We start from the raw sequence: 21,511 nt of genomic DNA on the forward strand, positions 1-21,511 counted from the left end.
CAATTGACAACTTCCTGAGGGCAGGGGCTTGCTGAATGAATGAATGAAACAAACACAGCAAGTCCTATTTGCTCTTATGTTCTCAGTGGTTTCATAAATGTGTGTTGAATGGAGGAAGTATAGAGAAAGGAGACAATAAAGTTAAGTGGAAAAATATGCAGGATGTCTACATTTTATAGGGTGTGGGGGAGAATGGAATGCTAAGGAGAAAAAGGAGGCAGAGAGGTAGGGCACTTTCAAAACAGTGGCTTAATTGTCATAACAAAAGATATACACTACAAACATATATATATATATATATACAGCAACAGATATCTAAATGTCTATATCTAGCTGGATGGATAGCCATTTGGAAGACTACCCATACAAAATAAGTGCCATGAAATAACACTTGAGTTTCAAGGAGGCAGTGTTTATAATCAATGATCAGATCTATGAAGACAGGAGACGATCACTGTGAGAAGGCCAAGGGCCTGAAGATTATTCATGGGCATGAAGGCGTTTTTATTTTATGAACACAACTCAATATGTGGATTATAGTTTACCAAAGTTCTTTGATCATTGTTTCATTTGATCCTCAGTAAAAAAAAAAATCTCAAAAGACAGGCAGGACAGCTATACAGACGCTATTTTCAGTAACATGCTGGGGAAGTAGAAGTAACAAGCCTAGATTATGCTTTCAGAAAGTTTAGTGATCTCTCATTACAAATTTCATCTGTAATAATAGATATCTACTATTTATGTAGAGATTCTTCATGTCCAACCATAATATGAGCAAACAGTTCCAGGGAACAATAGTAACTTAAAAACAGACCTCCCTAGAGCTTCTCATGTTTCTTTTCTAAATCGAGTATTTGATTCCAATAGCGCTAGAATCTGGGAAGATTTTTTAAAATGCTACTTGGAAATAAAAGCTTTTAACTTGGACAATTTTAAATGGTAACAATTCGTTCCCCCCTCCTTATTTGGTCAGACTGCCAAGCTAAGTTTAATGTAACTTGTAGATGCCAGCAATAGTCACCATCTGCTATTAGCTCCTAACATCTCTACCACATTCTGATGAATCAAATGTAGGATCTTTTATTTGTCCACATAGCAAGCGTTAACGGAAGTTCCTAGAACTGAGTAAACAGGAGGAGAGATACTGTTGGAAGGAAATACAATGATTTCTCAGGTTATTAAAATAGTAAAGAACTATCTGCAATCGTTGCCTATATCCATTAAAGCTCAGAATTGGAAACAGTTTTTCAAGTTCAGGATCCCTGAGATTCCTGCAAAATCAGGCTCATGAAATAAGAACATAGGGGGTTAAAATCTTTTGGAAGGTGTTTTCATTTTCCTAATACAACTCTATATACAGAATACAGTTTACCAACATTCTTTCATCATCCTTTCATTTGATTCTTGGAAACATCTTAAAAGGCAGGCAGCACCATTCTCTTCTGAGGCTTAGTGAGCATTAAGTGGATTATCAGTTAGTAAGTGGCAGAGCCAGGATGGGAATCCTGGGCTTCTGGATCTAGATTTTGTGCTCTTCTTTCTATGCAGCACAGCTTCCCTAATTTAGACCTGCTTTTCTTTCTTTCTTTTTTGCAAAAGACTCCCCTTCTCTATGCACGGGCACATTGCCACCAGAAGGACAACTGGCCTGTGCATATCTGGTCACCTTGTAGAGTCACAAAAACAAAACAAAACAAAGCAAAACAAAACTAAACTAAACAAATACAAAATAAAATAAGACTGAAATGTGTCAAAAACTTGTGGCATAGGTAACAAGTTTTCTAGACTGTCAGGAAGGAGAGAGGAAGACAATTTTCTGTGATAGCTGTTCTTCTTAAATACTTTCTGTAATTCGTCATTCAATCAAGAGTTACGATGCTTTTTTTTTTTTTTTTTTGAGACTGAGTCTCACTTTATCACCAGGCTGGAGTGCAGTGGCACCATCTTGGCTCACTGCAATCTCTGTCTCCCAGGTTCAAGCGATTCTACTGCCTCAGCCTCCTGAGTAGCTGGAACTACAGGTGTGCGCCACAACGCCCAGCTAATGTTTGTATTTTTAGTAGAGATGGGGTTTCACCATATTGGTCAGGATGGTCTCGATCTCTTGACCTCGTGATCCACCCACCTCGGTCTCCCAAAGTGCTGGGATTACAGGTGTAAGCCACCGCACCCAGCTGAGTTACGTGCATTTTTAAACATTAAGTCAGTGGATACCTCTAGCGCTTTACTGATTCTTACAGGATTTTGAACTGTGACACTTTTGTTAAGGCTTAGCCATGGATGAGAGGTGAACCAGGGCTATCTACACAGTTTATAATATAGTTAAAGGAATTAAATGAGGGAAATGATGTATCAGGTAATTAGAGCTAAGGGGAAGAGTGGTAATGTGGCTTTATTAATAGTGATTTATTTTTACTTTTTATTTTTTCAGACAGAGTCTTGCTCTGACGCCAGACTGGAGTGCAATGGCCCAATCTTGGCTCACTGCAAGCTCCGCCTCCTGGGTTCAAGCGATTCCCCTGCCTCAGCCTCCTGAGTAACTGGGACTACAGGTGCCTGCCACTACACCCAGCTAATTTTTTTTTTTTTTGTATTTTAGTAGAGGTGGGTTTCACCATGTTGGCCAGGATGGTCTCAATCTCCTGACCTTGTGATCTGCCCGCCTCGGCCTCCCAAAGTGCTGGGATTATAGGCGTGAACCACCGCGCCCGGTTGATAGTGATTTTTAAAGACTGAGTTTTATGGTGGGGGGGTTTCTTAATATTATTGATAGTATCAGCGACAGTTTCATATTTAATGTATAAAGAGATAAAGCACAAAAATGAGCTGAATAAGCTGAATGAAAGACTTAACACTTTCATACAGTGTCCTAATTGTCATAACACACACACACACACACACACACACACACACACACACACAGAGAAAGAGAGACGGAGAGTTAACATCTCTATCTAGCTGTATGGGTGGTCGTTTATTAGTTCAAGTAAAATATATGCTATATAAACATGGTGCTGAAGTATATGCACTTACATGTACAAAATACGATCTAAGACTCTTTTGGACCTATTGAACAATGCTAGATTGGTGAAATTCTACACCTGAAAGTTCTGATGATACTTTTTTCATAGATAGTATATAACAGTCATAGATTAATAACCTGAATATCCAATCTCTTCCTTCTGGGAAGACAGCACTTTATTGCTTTCTTTCTCATTCCCAGACACATGCACAGACACGTATATACACACTGATCATTACACAACTCAGTTTATAGAGCATTTAAAAGTATTCCACTATGCAAACTACTGTGAAATCACAGTGCTAGGTGCTACTGGAGAAAAGAAAAGCACAAATAAACCATGCACAATTCCAAACCTCCCTCCGCTTTCTAAGCATGGCTTTGAAAGTTATTTTGAATCTTAGCTTTGACCTAGGTTTGAATCTTAGCTCTGATACATACCAACTCCATTATGTTGGGCAAGTTCCTTATTTTCTCTGTATTTAAGTTTTCTTATCTGTTAACTGGGAATAATAATATCTACCTTTATGGGGTTATAATTCACTGAAATGATGTGTGTAAAGCACTTTCAACAGTGATTGGCACAGAGTAAGCTATTATTGTTGTTATTACACTTATATTATTATTTTTGAATATCATATAGCCTAAAAGAGAATATAGACTTAAGCATATGTCTACCAGAAACAATCAACAGCATAATAAAAATGTTCTGTTAAAGGATTTTTTGTTTTAAACAAAAAATCGTAGAACCTCCCCAAACCCCTAAATTTAGCTTTGGGAACAAAGGAATAAATCAAGAAGAGTTGATCATTTTTCCAGGTTTTGTAAATACTAACTTCTTTTGCCGCTAAATGAATACCGATGTCTTTAAGACATCAGTTAGGTGCAGCACAGAATTATATATGGAAAAGCAGTCTTGATTTTAAATTCAGCAAGTCAGCCGGCTTAGCAGAAAGAATTCCAGAACAGAATGAGGCAATGGAATGAATAGTCTCTAAAGTGTCTCCTTTATTTCTGAAATTCTGTGATTCTATGGTCAAGATACTTGATGAAGTTTCCAGAGAGATAAAAATAAGACAATGCAGAAAAGTATTACTAGTAGCATTTTCAAACGGCAGTTCTCTCCCCAAACACCATTGCTTTTTTTGTGATTTTTTTTCAACTATCTTTTTAAAAGCTGGCCTTGGAACAGAATTAATATTCACCTCATGAAGAAAGAGGAGTTATTTTGAATGAGTTGGGTCACTGAAGGAGGAAATCTATTAAACAAAGTCCTTGGGGAAGTGAATTATTTATTGATTCAGCTTGTGGTCTAAAGCTGAGGTGTGTGTTGGGGGAGAAGGGAAGCATTTTGCCATAGGATATTATAAGGGAATTAAAGGGAAAAGGTTAGGAAGGGCATACCTTAGAAATATGGTGGGTAAGCAGGGCTAACTATTGTATATTAATTGTGGCAGTATAGGGAGAACAAGACAGATATAATTTTTTTTAATTCTGATGTTTGGAAATTATTTAAAATAATGTTTAAAAGTGTTGACTAATGTCAATGAAAATCTGTTACTTTTTTCTTAGGCAGTTAACATGTATAAGAAACTCCTTTTATATATTTTGCTTTCTCATTAGTTCATTCATTAAAAATTTACAGATTATTTATTATGTACCAGCCATGACTAAGACAGACATTGTTCCAGCTCCTATGAAGGTTAAATCCTAGCGATGGAAATGTCCTGAGACAAAAGAGAAGATGGAAAAAAAAAAAAAAAAAAGGCCTAGGACCTAGAGTGAAAATCCATTCCCTGAATGATAAAAACTTGCTATACAATCTGGAAATCTAAGATTCCCTACCATAACCCTTGATATCAATTTGATCACATGCAACTGATTTCAGTAGTAAAACAATAGCATTTCATAAAACATAATGCCGTCAAAAATAAATATAGATAAAACTCCAGAGGGGAGAAATTTCAATATGTTATCCTCTTATTCTCTTGAGAAAATGATTAATGTAGTGTCATTTGGTTATGATGAAACATTCTTTCCACCTCCCATGGTGGATTCTGGGGTGCATTAATAATTTAAATTACCCCCCAAATTAGACTCTGACTTCAGGATTTTTAAAGAAAATATTTTCAGAAGAGGTTGTTACGTAAACAATTCCTTTAATCAACAGTCAGAGGACTGACTCAACTGATGGTGCCAAACGTTCTATACCAGGGCTGTGATGGGGTATCCCCTCCTTATCCCCATCATTCAAAAGTGTAAGAGGGTCAAGTGAATTTTTAAATGCAGATTTTTGATTTATACAGTTCTTTTTCATCTTGTGAAAAGTGGTTACTAGACTTAATCAAAATTCCTCTGTGCATCATTAACTAATTTTAGCTTCCTCCTTTTTTAGTTTTTATTTTTAGTGTTTGGAAGAGCCCAGTTTTAAATCTTCTGTGGATTTCACATTTTTCTACTGAAGCCTTGGGGGAAGCTACATTTAAAAGTAGGGAAATAGTAATTAAAAGTGATTAGGACAAGAAGTTTTGGTGCTATACAAATGTGAACTCAATTCTCCCCGTCACAAGCCGAACCAAGCAGCAGTTTTTGGTTTTGATTATAGCTTTACTTGCGATTTTAATAAACATGAACCAGTATTCAAACTTTTAATATCCTGCTGCTTAACTATTTCCAAAGAGCTATCCAGTTCTTTTAAACAGGCTTTGTTTTAAAATTTTAATTTGTTTGGCTCAGTCTCACCTTAGAAAGTTGTAGCCTTATGGTAAACTCTTTTATAAGTTGATTTCCAGAATCATAAGCAATTCTATTTTTGCCCCCTCCCAACTAAGTGTTTCCTCATGTTCCGAAACTGTTGGTGCTGACAGGTTTTCTGCCTTGTTTTATCTGGTTCCCACAGTAAGTATGAGAGACAAACACAAGAATGTGCCCAGTGTTGACTGGATGCATCAAGACTACAGTGATACTTACAACTCCTCCAGGAACCGGAGGCTGGGCAGGGGATTCGGGAGCAGCTGACTGATGTTGTTCATACTGAGGTCTCTGGAGGGGAAAATAGACAGCGTGTGAGGAGCAGCGAATGCCACCACAAGGAAATCCAGCTGTTCAATTCACACATTTCCAAACAATACAGTAAAATGAACTCATTCCTCTGCTTGACAAATGAATCGCTATTCTACATCTTAAATATATTCCTTTTCTCCAACATTTCCGGCAACATCATGGGCTCTCTATCAAATTAGAGACCACAGGAGGAACTTACATGAAATCCAAAATGATTTAGGCCATTCATGGGCATAGTTGTTGTTCTTTATGTTTAAAATTATGTGAGTGGACAGCAAAGGAAACAGACATAACTCAACTCTAGACATAACTCAACTTTGTGTCTTGCTTTAAATTGTGTGACAAAGAGAAATGTCTTCATCACGCAACTCTAGAAGTCCTGTTTTTCTCTGGGACTTCAAGCACCTTGTAAAAACAAATGTTTTGATTCAAAGAAACTTAAAAACAACAACAACAACAAAACAAGACAAAAAGCCTATTCCCTCCTTCTAACATGTTCCTTTTGCAGGTTCTCAGATTGCATTAAATAAGTGAAATGAACCATAAAACGAGGGTGTAAGGTGATCCCGCTCTGTAGCACACTTCCTGCTGGGCCTGCACAGTAGTTCCTGGCACAGGAAACAACAAGCCACTTTAGGCAGAACTCAATCAATTTTTGTTTTAAACGAAACTCCGTGTAATTACATTTTATTCTTCCCCCCCCCGCATTTCTTTACTGTCTCTTACATAGCCCCACAGCATCATGGGTATATGCCCTCTGTATCTCAGAGGCCAAAAGACTGACAGCTGGACAGATTCTAATCAAGACCAACTCAGATTTTATGTAGTCAGCTAAAGGTCACTTAAGAAATGACTTGTTGCACGAACCTGAAGATTCAGAACTTATGGCATTGTATCCTCAGACCAGACCTGCATTAAAATCTATCTTGAGAAAAGATCATGAAGTTATTTTCAACCTGAATTATTGCTTTTATTAAAGTGGACACATGCATTGCACCTAATCAGCTGATTCCATTCGCAACATTTTGGTTCCTTTATCAAATATTGACTTTATATCAGTGAGGCTAAGAATTGAGGAATCATTCACTCTTCGCCTTTAAAAAGTCACAATAATGTGCAAAGAAGATAAAATATTTTATTAATTGTTTCAGAGTATGGTACCACCCCGAAATTGCTATTAATTTTATTATCTGTTAGTGAACAATAAATAATGAAGCCAAGTAAATGCTATGTTCTTAAGCTAAAACTAGACAATGCCATAAGTATAGACTACAAATTTTTGCATTGTCCATACTCAGAAGTCTGGATTTTTCTGGCATTGTCTAGATAAAAAAGTCAAGTAATAGATAAACAATTTCATTTTTTTCCCAAATATTCCTGTGAAATAGCACAGTCACTAAGTTCACTGAACAGGCATGTTTTAAACTGATCAATGCAGTTTCTGGATTCCTCACATTGATTATAGAATCTCTGCAAAGACTTGATATTTCTCAGGAATATTCACTTTTTAAAATTTGATATCCTACTTATTTCCTAAAAGGATCAAAGTGGTTTGATTTTGGGCCATGTCTATTGGTAGCACAGATCAAACCAGTCTTGACATCAAGACATATGGTGTGGAGAGCATAGATTTTCTCTCATATTTTTCTATGTGATGTGGAAATCACTTTAGAACAAATGTTGATCTTGTCTATCTGCAGAAAGCTCTAAATAGAACATGGTCATTTACATATTAAGGTGATTCATAAGCACTCCACATTATTTTTAATATTTGTTACCCTATTTCAAGTACTTGGAAGTGAGGCTTATGTAAGCATTCACTCTCTGGTTCCCACCTGAACACTTCTTATTTGCGGAGGACACTAGGGCAGCAGAGAAAGTGCAGGCAAGCCTGAGAAGAGCGTCTTGGGTGGGAACCTAGACTTTCCCATTCACTAGCTGCATAATCTTGGGAAAACCAACCTCATTATGCAGCCTTTCTTATTTTTAAACAAGGGTGTCTCGATATTAATAGCTTGAAACCCTATGATTAGCCATTTCCAATCAGAAGGGAGTGACTTAATTCTTTTCTCAAAAAGGAAAATACTTGGCTGGGCATGGTGGCTCATGCGTATAATCCCAGCACTTTGGGAGGCTGAGGAAGGTGGATCACCCGAGGTCAGGAGTTTGTGACCAGCCTGGCTAACACGGTGAGACCCCATCTCTACTAAAAATACAAAAATTAGCTGGGCACGGTGGTGGGCACCTGTAATCCTAAGCTACTTGGGAGGCTGAGGCAAGAGAATCACTTGAACCCAGGAGGCAGAGGTTGCAGTGAGCTGAGGTTGTACCATTGCACTCCAACCTGGGCAGCAAGAGTGAAACTCCGAAACTCCGTCTGCAACCAACTCCTTAACACCTGTTTTCTAATACAGGCTGTTTTCTTTTAAAAAGCCTCTAGCAGTTTATATAAACTTGTAGCAGAAAATAACTTTTTTTTTTTTTTGAGACAGAGTCTCGCTCTGTCGCCCAGGCTGGAGTGCAGTGGCCGGATCTCAGCTCACTGCAAGCTCCGCCTCCCGGGTTCATGCCATTCTCCTGCCTCAGCCTCCAGAGAAGCTGGGACTACAGGCACCCTCCACCACGCCTGGCTAATTTTTTTGTATTTTTAGTAGAGACGGGGTTTCACCATGTTAGCCAGGATGGTTTCGATCTCCTGACCTCGTGATCCGCCCGTCTCGGCCTCCCAAAGTGCTGGGATTACAAGCTTGAGCCACCGCGCCCGGCTGAAAATAACTTTTAATAGCCATGATCTAAGACCAAATGAAATGGGCCTCTAAAATAGAATTCAAAATGGGCAAGGTAAAAATTAATTTGCCTGCATTTGCTTTTTTCCCTTCTATGTGCACGTTTGCATTGATGTTAAAATGTAATTATGGTTCTCCAGCTTAGTGTATTCCAAACTATCCATGGTGAAAGATGAAATTTTTAAAATTTCTAATTTGCTGTGGACTTACACTATTATAAACTATAATAAAAATTGATTACTAAAAAGGTGAAATAAAAATACAAAGATATACAAAATACAAGGCTCAATATTTTATTATGTGATTTAACAGAAATAGTTAAATAACTACAGAAGTTTCCAGACTTTACTCTGAAATTCTTATCTGTTGTGGATCAGTAAAAACAGCAGTGGCCTGGGGTGGGTCCTTCTCTTTGGCAAGTGATGCTCCTCTTGCCTTCATATCAAGAATGGTGAGGCTTAAATTACTTTTAGCCTGCTCATCTTTGACTTAACAATGATAGAATCAGAGAATGTTTGGCTGCTAGAGAGGACTGAAACTCACCAGGTGAGAATGCTCATTATAGATGAGGAAAATGAGGCTCAGTGAGGTGAGGTGGCCTCTAAGTTTCAGTGCAATATTTAGGGGGAAAGCCCAGGCCTAGAATCTAGGTCTAGACCTTAGGGTTTTTGGTTTTGTTTTGCTTTTGCTTTCTTTATTTTTGTGTACCACCTTTCTAATTTTTGCAAAATATCTTCATTCTGACCCTCAAATTATTTTTAAACTGTTCCTTTTATTTTTCTATAGCATTTGGTCTTTTTGACTCCTGGTACACATATAACCTTAGCAGAAAATGAGAGGTCTTAAAATAATTTCCAAGCCTGTGCATTATTTACACTTTAAGTTATTATTTTAAAATGCTCTGTTTTTTTTAAACCACATCTTGCCCATGATTCAGTTTCATAAAAATCAATGAAGCCACATAATGAATTTCTTGATGTTTTGTCAAGATGTAGAAATTAATTTTGAAGAAGTGGTCACTATGTAAAAGGATTTTGTAAGAAATGGATGATTGATTTCTGCTGTGACAAGATGGTCAAATAAGTTAAACCATTCTGCTCTGTCTCTGATCCACCTCTTATCTATGCTATACTACTGATCACATCTAGAAATCTAGAATAGAGACTGCAAATTCCATGAGAGCAGTTGTTATATATAGGAACCACCCCAGGAGCTTTAAAAAATGTTGATGTCTGGACTGGCACAGTGGCTCACACCTGTAATCCCAGCACTTTGGGAGGCTGAGGTGGGAGGATTGCTTAAGGTCAAGAGTTTGAGACCAGCCTGGGCAATATAGGGAGACCTTGTCTCTCCAAAAAAAAAAAGAAAAAAGAAAAAAAAATTAGCTAGATGTGGTGGTGTGTTCCTGTAGTCCCAGCTACTTAGGAGGCTGAGGTGGGAGGATCACCTGAGCCTGGGAGGTTGAGGCTGCAGTGAGCCATGATTCCACCACTGTATTTCAGTCTGGGCAACAGAATGAGCCTCTGTCTTAAAAAATGCTGATGTCTAGGTTCTATCCCCAGGATTTTGGAGTTAATTGATCCACTGTGGGCACTGGAGTTTTTAAAAGCTTTTCGGGTGATTCGAATGCTCAGCCAGGACTGAAAACAACTGCCTGGAGTAACCCTAAATTTTCAGGCCAGTTCTCTGACCTCTGCAACTCACTTGAAATTGAGGAAGCTTACGATGATGAAAGGTACTGTTTCTTATGAGTTCCTATGGGTTGCATCCCAGCAGACAGTATCTTTCCCTTAAAAATGTTTTTGTTACTTGCAGCTCTATTTCTTTTTCATTTGACAGATGTTAAATGAGCATTAACGTGGTCAGGTTTTATTCTAGGAACACAGTGGAGAATATATCTGAGTCATCTTTAACTTTTCCCTTTCCCACCATCCTACGTCCATAAGCCCCCGGTGTTAATTGCACTACAGAGTTCGCTGGATCTGGACCCTCTTCTTTCTTCTTGGCTGCCTTTGGTTAGGCCAAAGGCAGTACTGCTGAAAACCGTTCTGCTCTCCATGTTTACTGTGTCTTCTCATTCTGGGTCATCTTCTACACCATGGCCAGAGCAGTCACCCTGAGAAGTCTGTCTGCTCATCACTCTACACAGAGCCACTGCTAGCCAAAAAGAAATGCAGCCCCTCAGGTAGATGAATTAAAAGAGGACTCCCTCTCCTGAGGGGTTGAAGAATTGAAGAAAATATCCTCTTCCTCCTGAGGTAACAGCTACAGAGCAAGCAGGGTGAATGGCTTGGCAAGCAGAGCTCAGCCTAGAGTTTAGACCCCATGAAGGAGCCTCTGCAGGATACAACCTGTCCAACCGTAGCCATACAGCACAGTGCTCTCTGAGAACTGCTGGCTCCTGCCTCTGGGAGGAAATGACGCCCAAACTCCATAGGCTCTTCACAATCTGGCTTAATGTGGGTTTCCATCTTGATCTCATGCCACTTTCCTCCATGCAATGTGTGATCTAGTTACATGGAAATTCTTACCATTTCCCTTTGCATGTGTCTTTACACGTGTGGTTCTCTTCCCTGGAATGCATTATCCTCTCCATTTCCAAATTACCACTCCCCCATGTCTCTTCCAAGGCCATTCAAGATCTAGTTCAACAGACCCTTGTCATTCTGACACAACCTCTTATCTTTCCATCTTCATTGTTCTCTACTTCAACCTCCAGTCCTTTGATATTTCCTGTATCAAAATTCATCTTAGCCCCAAAACCTAGGCTGTTGATCTCCTAGATCACCATGTCACCAACACTCTCAACTCCCTAGCCCCTGTCTTTTGTTTTACTTTCCTGGAAAAACCTCAGCTCTGGAAAAACACCACAATTCCTTTATCTGCTCTGTTATTATCCCAGGATACTGAGTGCTACCAGGAAAAAAAAAAAAAAACCCTCATAAATGTGCAGATCTGTGACTATAAATTCACGGTCTTTGTGTGTTTGTAACACCAGTGCCCAATTCTGTGCTTTGCTGTTGCTCAGCTTACTCCCATGGGAACTGCTGCCTTGAACCTCTTTATCAATGACCACCCCCATCATGCTCATGGGGCACCTGTCCTCTTACTTTATGGAAAGAACTGGGATTCTTTGGACCACCAAGGATATTCTTTGTCCCCTGCTTACCACACCTATACCTTCCTCCTTATTAGCCTTCCTTATGGATCCCTTCCCCTTTAGCATACTACAGCACATTACTGTGTGCTATGGACTGAATGTTTGTGTTCCCCCAAATTCATATGCTAAACCCTGAATCCCTAAGGTGGTGATATTCAGAGATGGCGCCTTTGGGAGGTAATTAGGTGATGAAAGGGGAGCCCCCATGATGAGATTAGTGTCCTTATAAGAGACATGAGAGAGCTCCGCTGTCTGCCATTTAAGGATACAATGTGTGTAAAGCAGACATGCTAACCACTATACTATAGAACCATGTTAAGGATACAGTGTGAAGTTGGCCAGCTGAAAACTGAGGGAGCTGACCCCCAGAGGACACTGGATCTGCTGGTACCTTGATCTCGGACTTCCCAGCCTCTAGAACTGTGAGATACACGTTTTTGTTGTTTAAACCACCCAGTTTATGCTAATTTGTTGTAGCAGCCTGGACAAATGGCTATACTGCCTCTAAGAGCATGAGGTATAGAACTGTTCTGAAATAAAATGCTCTTGGGAGCAAACTCTCTTTGTGTTTTGCTCACCTTTCACAATGTTTGTTTTTGCTCGTAATTAAGTTTCCCTCTTCAGTTGATCCTATTTGTTTTCTTTCCTAGGGATTCCTCAAAGATTCTCATTCATTGAAAGGTGCCCTTCTACCCCCATGCCCAAGTGCCACTAACTGCTGCTTCTCCTCCTCTTTTTCCTTCTGCTCCCCCCTTCTTTTCTCCTTCTTCTCGTTCTTATTCTAAAGTATCTTTCCTATCATTTCTATGGATTTGTTGTGAGGGAGATGACTAAAGTAGATACTTTGTTCATCATCTTAAAATTCAGCCATAGTTGAAATTTGGTATTTGAATCAGTGAATAAGGAAGCCCTTTGTTATAGTGTTACTATTTTAAAAAATTAAGGAAACAAAAAAAAATCGATGCTCTTTCTTTAATCTCACCCATGGAAGACAAATATTTACTTCTTTAGCAGCACAGTGTAATTCCTATTTCTTCTAAGTACAATCATTTTAAATTTGTCTTTGGAGATCCAGTGGCATTTAGCTCTCTGCCAGATACCTTTGATAACAATGGATCTAGGCTGGAGCCATTCCAGCACTTTTTAATCGATCACTTTTCAAATATACTTCTAGAGATAATATACTTCTTGTGAATCTCGAAAGGCAAGATGCAGGCTTGAGTAGCATTTTATTATAGTATGAATAGTATTATTTCCAGGTACCTTAAAAATGTTATCATTTTTAACTCCAAAACACTGTATCCTTAAGAATATTTTTTTATTGAAGTATAACATATACAGGAAAATGCATAAATTCTGTGTCCAACCTGATAAATTTTCCTTCTTCCTTCCTTCCTTCCTTCCTTCCTTCCTTCCTTCCTTCCTTCCTTCCTTCCTTCCTTCCTTCCTTCCTCCTCCTTTCCTCCCTTCCTCACTTCCTCACTTCCTCTCTTTCTCTCTTTCTTTCTTCTTTCAACCAAGGTTTAACTCTGTCACCCAGGCTGTAGTGCACTGGCATGATCATGGCTTACTGCAGCCTCAACCTTCAGGGTCCAAGTTATCCTCCCACCTCAGCCTCCCGAGTAGCTGGAACCACAGGTTTGCACTACCGTACTTGGCTATTTATTTATTTATTTATTTATTTATTTTTGTAGAGATGAGGTCTCACTGTGTTGCCCAGGCTGGTCTTGAACTCCTTGGCTCAGTTGATTCTCCCACCTTGGCCTCCCAAAGTACTGGAATTACAGGCATGCCACCGCGCCTGGCCCCTGATGAATCTTCACAATATGAACACACCTTATGAACTAGCACAAATCAATAAATAGAATATTGACATCACCTCAGAACCCCCTCATATTCCCTTCCATTCACTGCTCCTCACCAAAAGTAACCATTCTCCTGACATCTAACACTTTACATTAGTTTTGCTTGTTTTTAGTCTTTCTATAAATGTAATCACTTATAGACATTTTTGTGTCTAGCTTCTTCACTCATTATATTGGTTAGATTTATCCTTATGTTGCACCTAGCAATCCTTTATTCCTTCTTTTTTTTTTTTTTTTGAGACAGAGTCTGGCTTTGTCACCCTCGGCTCACTGCAAGCTCTGCCTCCCGGGTTCACGCCATTCTCTTGCCTCAGCCTCCGAGTAGCTGGGACTACAGGTGCCCGCCACCACGCCCGGCTAGTTTTTTTGTATTTTTAGTAGAGACGGGGTTTCACTGTATTAGCCAGGATGGTCTCTTATCTCCTGACCTCGTGATCCGCCTGCCTCGGCCTCCCAAAGTGCTGGGATTACAGGCGTGAGCCACCGTACCCGGCCCTTTATTCCTTCTTAATGCAATATACTGTTTCATTTTATCATTACACCACAATTTATGTACCCACTCAACTGTTGATGGAGATTTGGATTGTTTTCAGTTTATGACTGTTATGAACAGTACTGCTATATTCTTGAACAAATTTATTGAACATTCATAAGTGTACGTATTTGTTAGGTACATATCTAGGAGTAGAACTGCTGGGTATTGGTATATGCATATGTCTGCTTTAATAGATACTGCCACATAGTTTTCTAAAGTGGTTATATCAATTTATACTCCCACAAGTAGTCTATAAGAATATCAATTATTTCATATCCAATAGTTTCCATTTGTTGTCACCAAAATTGGTATCATTTTTTTTTTTCTCTCTCTCTCTCTTTGTTGAGACGGAGTCTCTCTCTGTTGCCCAGACTGGAGTGCAGTGGCGTGATCTCAGCTTACTGCAACCTCCGCCTCCCAGTTTCATGCCATTCTCCTGCCTCAGCCTCCCAAGTAGCTGGTACTACAGGCACGTGCCACCACGCCCAGCTAATTTTTTGTGTTTTTGATAGAGACTGGGTTTCACCATGTTAGCCAGGATGGTCTCGATCTCCTGACCTTGTGATCTGCCAGCCTCAGCCTCCCAAAATTACAGGCGTGAGCCACCGTGCCTGGCCTTTTTCTCTTTTTTATTTTAGCTATTTTGGCATGTACAGCGATATCACATTGTGGTTATAGTTTGCATTTTCCTCATGTTTCATAGAGCTGAGCATCCTTTCATATGACTTTGACCATCAGGATACCCTTTTCTGCAAAGTGCCAGCAGAACATTTTATCTTATTTGATGACCTTTGAATTAGAAGTAAAACATACTTGCTGTAACAAGTGAAACTATACACTGATTTGTAAGGAAAAGGCTGGTAAACTTTCTTTTTCTAATATTACTCTCTTTTTCTAATATTATTTCTCCTCGGGTTTCAAAGGAATTCTTTTGAAAGAGTTAATAGTGTAATAGTTAAAAGTGTGTATTCTGCAGATATTTTGCCTTAGTTTGAGTCCTGGCCTTGATATTTCTGAGCTAAGTAACCTTGAGCAAATTATTTAATATCTTTGTACCTCAGTTCCCTCATCTGCATCATCTGTGAAATAGAGATAATAGTATCTACTTCAGAAAATTGTTATGAGAAATGTTAAAGTAAAATTAAAATGGAGACCAGGCCTGAAAACTTTCTGAGCAAATAAAACCAGTTAGGGCTTAAAAGTAACCTTCATCTAGCTTAAATTGCAAATATAGGTGGAACCTGACTGGGGTCACACTGCAGATATAAGCTAAACTTAACTGGGGTCATTTCTGGTAAATGCTTATGTTGAACAGAAATTAAACTTAACTCTAGTTAATCAGAAGCAGCCAACTAAGATATAATTATGTGACTAAGAACTTCCCAAAAAAGTACCCCCCCAAAAAGATAACTGTAAGTCAATCAGATTTCTTTGTTTTACTTTTGCATCTCCCATAAATGCTTGCCTCTGATGTTCTGCATTGGAATGCAAAACCTCTGTTGGTCTGGTGTTCACCAGCTCATGAATTACTTCTTACGCAAATAAACTCTAAAATTTTACTGTGCTTTAGATTTTCTTTACGTTTGGTGTCAGAAGTGGGATTCAACGGAGACACCCCACCCACCCTTGGACCATGCCATTGGGTGTATCAAGAAACCAGGCAAAAGGTACCTGCTGAGTCCATGGAGCTCACTGCTTTCTCACTGCATCTGGAGGTCCTGGTTAAGTCCCTCTCAGATTTCAAGCTCCACAATTTGCATCCTGAGCGCTCCAAGTTTATCTGAATCATTTTATTCCCTGTTGGACCCAGAGATCAAATCTGAGTGCTTGACATAAACTAGACTGGGTCCAGTCTAGTGCACTAGTGCACAGAATAGATCTGGAATCCAGATTGGGATCTGGAGGTTAAACTGGGTATTCAATAGGAACTAGACTGAGTTTGTAGTTGGAAGCCTCAGGTAGATAGAATTTTAAAAAGACAGAATATTATGGGTTTGTCAATATCTAAGGAGTCTGGGACTTCTTTACTGGGAACACCATCAAATTTTATATTTAGAAATTATAGACCCCAAACTTGTGCCTTTCTAGAAAAATGGGTATGCCTACAAGAAATAATTAGAAGTTGTAGTGGCCACAATCGGGAAATTTTAATATAGATAAAATTGTTCATTTATGGGACATAATGGAAAAGAATGGATCCTAAATACCGCAGAAACAATGGTACGCAGTTTTTGATTGGTATACAGAGGCTTACAAAGAACTAGCTGATCCAAAATTGCCTCTCTAAAAGACTGTGTACTAAAGCCAGGCTCAGTGGTTCATGCCTGTAATCTCAGCTCTTTGGGAGGCCTAAGTGGGAGGATTGCTTGAGCCTAGGAGTTCAAGACCAGCCTGGGCAACACAGTGAGACCTAGTCTCTCCAAAAAAAAAAAAAAAAAAAAAAAAAAATTAGCTGACCCATGCCTGTGGTCTCAGCCACTCAGTAGGCTGAGATGGGAGGATCACTTGAGCCTAGAAGGTCAACGCTTCAGTGAGTTGTGATGGCACCACTGTACTCTAGCTTAGGTGACAGAGCATGACCCTGTCTCCAAAAAAAAAAAAAAAAGCAAGCTTATTTACTAAAATAAATAAGACAACTGAAAAGCTTAAGCAATAAATTGAGGGCAAAAGTAAGGAAATTATGTAGTAACTGATGTGACCTTTTTTCCTGCCTTTATTCTCTGCCTAATTATTCTAAATCCACAAATTCCTTTGTGAAACCATCTCTTTCTCCTAAACCTACTAATCCTTTTGCTGAATTACGTTTTTATCTGGAGAACAAAGAGAGAAAGGAAGTTAAGTAAATGCCTCATAAAGTTAGGCCCTCAGAATACCCAGGTTTGGTTCTTATAAATAATTTTATTCCTTGGTCAAAAACTGAACTCAAGAGCCATAGCAAAATATTTTCCAAATTGCAAAGAAAATCCACAAAAATGTTCTAAGGAATTGAGAATCCTCATAAGAGTCTATGACCCTGGATTTCCTGATTTATATCAGTTTATATACATAATATTAAGACACAGAGATGTACACAAATGGATAAAAAGAGCAGGATGGGATAAGCCTGAGGAAAGGACTGCTGACTCTTCAATAGTTACTTCTAGGGATGGTAAAAATGATGCCAGAAAAACAGCTGAAAAACTGCTGGAAATAATCCCTATTGTCTTCCCACAAAAGATTGGTCTATTATTCAACTATGTATACAAAGAAAAAGAAAGAAATTAGTTTCTGATTACAAGCTAGATTTGTTAAATATTCTGGTCTTAAAATACAGCAGGGAAAATTTCCTGCTGAAACTAAAATAGCTCTTACAGCCTTATTCATCCATGGACTCTGACCAAAGCTTGGTGACCTGATTAAAAAATGAAAGATTGGATGGGAAGTTACTGATACAGCTGAATTAGTCATCATGGTTGAACATTTTTGGAGAACTTTAGAACAAGAAAAAGGTGAAACGCTGAAAGAAAAAATATCAAAGGCTTCTATGTTTACAGCTGCAACAGCTACAGGGACAAAGTCCAAGAGGGCCTCTTCCTTCATATCATAACTCAAAATCAAGAGGTCCTGAACAAAGAAACCGTGTACCTTAAGATGTCTGCCATCATTAGAAACAGTCAGGCCATTGGAAAAAAAGATTGTCCACTCTAGTATTAGTCTCTAACTTCCTCTGTTAGAGAAAATTCCCAACGCTTTGACTCTCAAGACAATAATTAACATGAATGGGGTTCTGAGGGATTCTCTGGTAAGTTACTTCCTATAACACCCTTATGTTTTTAAGGAAACTCAGATCAAGATCAATGGGGAGTCATGTATACACAGTGTTGGTGGATAATGGAACCATCTTATCGACTTTAAACCCCATCCTAATAAACCAACAAATATATTGGAGTAAAAATATATTTCTGTGGTGGGGGTTTCAAATCTAGTTCAGAGAATTCCTATGACTAAACCAGCTGAAATGCTGAACTAGTTTCAGAGAAGCATACCTTCTTACTATGTGACACCTCTCCAGTAAAGGTATTGGGATGAGATTTGCTTTCTAACCTGAGAAGACACATAAAGCTCTCTTCAGAAGGAGAAATAACCCTAGAAGTCTCTGATCCTCCTGAACCTAAACTGCTTTGTTCTTACAAGTGGGGGTTGATAATGTTGAAAGCCAAACTTATACCAACCCCAACCTTTCCGGAGTTCCCCAATATCTGTGGGCTTCCTCCTCCACTGACAGAAAAAAATTGCAAGTCCCGAACCTATAAATATCCAACTAGAACATTCTAAGCCATTGCCTAAATTTCTCCATTTACCTCTAAAGTTAGAGGCAATCCAAGAACTTTCACCAATTGTAGAGGAGTTGATAAAACAAATACTTGTAATTTCTTGTACTAGTCTCTATAATACTCTAATTCTGTTAGCTAAAAGAGCTAATGGATGAGGTTGGAGATTTGTTCAAGACTTGCGTGCAATAAATAAAATTATAATTCCAAAATTTCCTGTAGTTCCAAATCCCAACACTTTGTTATCTAGTGTGCCTACAGCTGCCAAATGATTCACAGTGATAGATCTCTGCTCTGTCTTATTTAGCATTCCACTTGATAAGAAGAGCCAATACTTGTTCGCCTTTATTTGGAAAAACCAGCAATACACCTGGACTGTAATGCCACAGGGGTCCACTGATGCCTCATGTTATTTTTTTCAGGCATTACACCAAGACCTGTCAATCTCACAATTTCCTAGAAATTCTACTGTATTTAACATGTAGATAATTTATAGTTATGTTCTTCTACCAAATAAAACTCTGTCATAGATTCAACTTCTTTCTTACAACCATTGCCTTACAAGGGACATAAAGCCTCCATGGGAAAACTTTATTCTCTAAAGAAAAGGTCTATTAAGACATGATTTGACTGAAAAGAGAATTTTCCTGTCACCTGAAAAAAAAGTCAATCCAAGGTTTCCCTAGACTCATGACTAAGAGATAATTAAAAGGATTCCTTGGACTTTGGGGATACTATAAAACTTGGGTCCTCTACCTTTTTCTGTTGGCATCCCCCTTATATAAACTTACAAAAAATCTGTCTTAAAGTCTGTATTAGCACATTTTCACACTGCTTTGAAGAAATACCCAAGACTGGGTAATTTATAAAGAAAAAGAGGTTTAATGAACTCACAGTTCCATATGGCTGAGAAGGCCTCACAATCATAGCAAAAGGCAAAAAGCAGCATGTCTTACATGGTGGCAGGCAAGAGAGCATGTGCAAGGGAACTGCCCTTTATAAAACCGTCAGATCTCTTATTCACTATCATGAGAACAGCATTGGAAAAACCAACCCCCACCATTCAATTAACCTCCTACCAGGTCCCTTTCATGACATGTGGGGATTGTGGGAGCTATAATTCAAGATGAGATTTGGGTAGGGACACAGCCAAACCATATCAAAGTCTTTGCTATGGGAAGGTAGTCATGAACAAACTTCCCCTCAGATAAAACTGGCCTTACAACAGCCTTCAGCTTTAAGGCTCCTGAATTATACAAAATGTTTTACATTGTTTGTTTACAGACATGATGATCAGGCCTTGGGAGTCCTGGCTCAGGAACAAGGGGAAAGACAGTGACTGCTTATTAGAGTCTCCAGTTAGATCTAGTGGCCAGAGCATATTCAAGTTGTTGAAAATAGTGGCAGCAGCAGCTACATTAGAAGAAACCTCATCTGACCTAGTATCAGGAAATGAAACTGTACCTACGAGTCCCACATACAGTTATAAGTTCATTAGATTCCAGTCAGACCCAAGCAGACTAACATCTTATGACATCTTTCTCCTGTAACCTCCAAATCTCCATCTCGAATGTTGTAATCTCTGCTTAGCCCTGTCACTTCGCTACCTCTTCCTAATGATGGAGAAAACCATAAATGTGTGAGTGTGGTATCACAACTATTGACCCCTCACATTGATTTATGGGACATTCTGTTAGATAATACTGAATTAATACTTTTTGTTAATGGGTCTTATGCCAAAAAATATACAAAGGAGATACCAAACAGAATATGCTGTTTGGTATATACTCAATATGAACTAACAGAAAAGGGAACTCTTTCACAGTTTAAGTTAGCACAACCTGCAACATTATATTCTCTTACTAGGGCTTGTCATGTAGCCAAAAACAAGTTACTATTTGATTTTTATGTGTTTTTTTTGTTGTTGTTTGTTTGTTTTCAGGCTGGTTCTCAATCTGTTGCCCAGGCTGGAGGATAGTGGTGTGATCACCAGAGCCTCAATATCCTGGGCTCAAGTGATGCTCTCACCTCAGCCTAAGTAGCAGGGACAACAGGCATGTGCCACCATTCCTATAGTCCCAGCTACTTGGGAGGCTGAGGTGGGAGGATGATGACCTTTCCATGACCTGGCTAATTTTCTTCTCCTTCTCCTTCTCCTTCTCCTTCTCTTTCTTTTCTGTAGAGATGGGGTCTCACTATGTTGCCCAGGCTGGTCTCAAAGTCCTGGGCTCAAAGGATCCTCCTACCTCAGTATCCCAAAGTGCTGGGACTACAGGTGTGAGCCACCATGCCTGGCCTAAGTTAACATTTATACAGACAATAGATACACTTTTGTAGTGGTCCATGATTTTGGAGTGTTATTGAAACAAAGAGTATTTCTCATTTCTAGTGGAAATCCCATCAAGAAGGGTCATAGGTAGATTAATTTCTTTCAGCTATTCTACTGCCCTGATAGGTTGCTATTATTAACACTGAAGCTCATATTCATAAAACTAAAGCTAAATGTTAATGGAAGGGATTAGCAGATTTTCACACCAAGTTGACTAGCACTGAAATTGTTAAAATATGCAATCTGTATGAACTCCATAAAGTCAACTCAAATCAAATTACTTATGATCATTCGTTCAATAAACAATGCTGTGCACCTGAATTGGAACAACAAAAATGTTGTCTAAAAGGATGCAAACTTAATGCTAAATGAGGACTTACCAAGAGCCTGGATAGCTGCCTAGTCTTTCCTGAGGCCCTGAAAATGCCACTCTTAAAAGTC

The 21,511-nt window shown here is 38.9% G+C and overlaps 1 protein-coding gene across 3 annotated transcripts in view; it reads right to left on the reverse strand.

Moving 5' to 3' along the window:
* LGR5 (leucine-rich repeat containing G protein-coupled receptor 5) overlaps nucleotides 1–21,511 on the reverse strand; it is a 146,702-nt gene that overhangs the window by 74,111 nt on the left and 51,080 nt on the right. For all 3 annotated transcript variants that reach the window (XM_011978514.1, XM_011978513.1, XM_011978512.1), the window contains exon 2: nucleotides 5,993–6,064. In XM_011978514.1, coding sequence (XP_011833904.1) covers nucleotides 5,993–6,064 — 72 coding nt within the window. The remainder of the gene's footprint in view (nucleotides 1–5,992; nucleotides 6,065–21,511) is intronic.

The sequence above is a fragment of the Mandrillus leucophaeus genome, unplaced genomic scaffold (genome assembly GCF_000951045.1).
Source record: "Mandrillus leucophaeus isolate KB7577 unplaced genomic scaffold, Mleu.le_1.0 Scaffold196, whole genome shotgun sequence".
NCBI lineage: Eukaryota > Metazoa > Chordata > Mammalia > Primates > Cercopithecidae > Mandrillus > Mandrillus leucophaeus.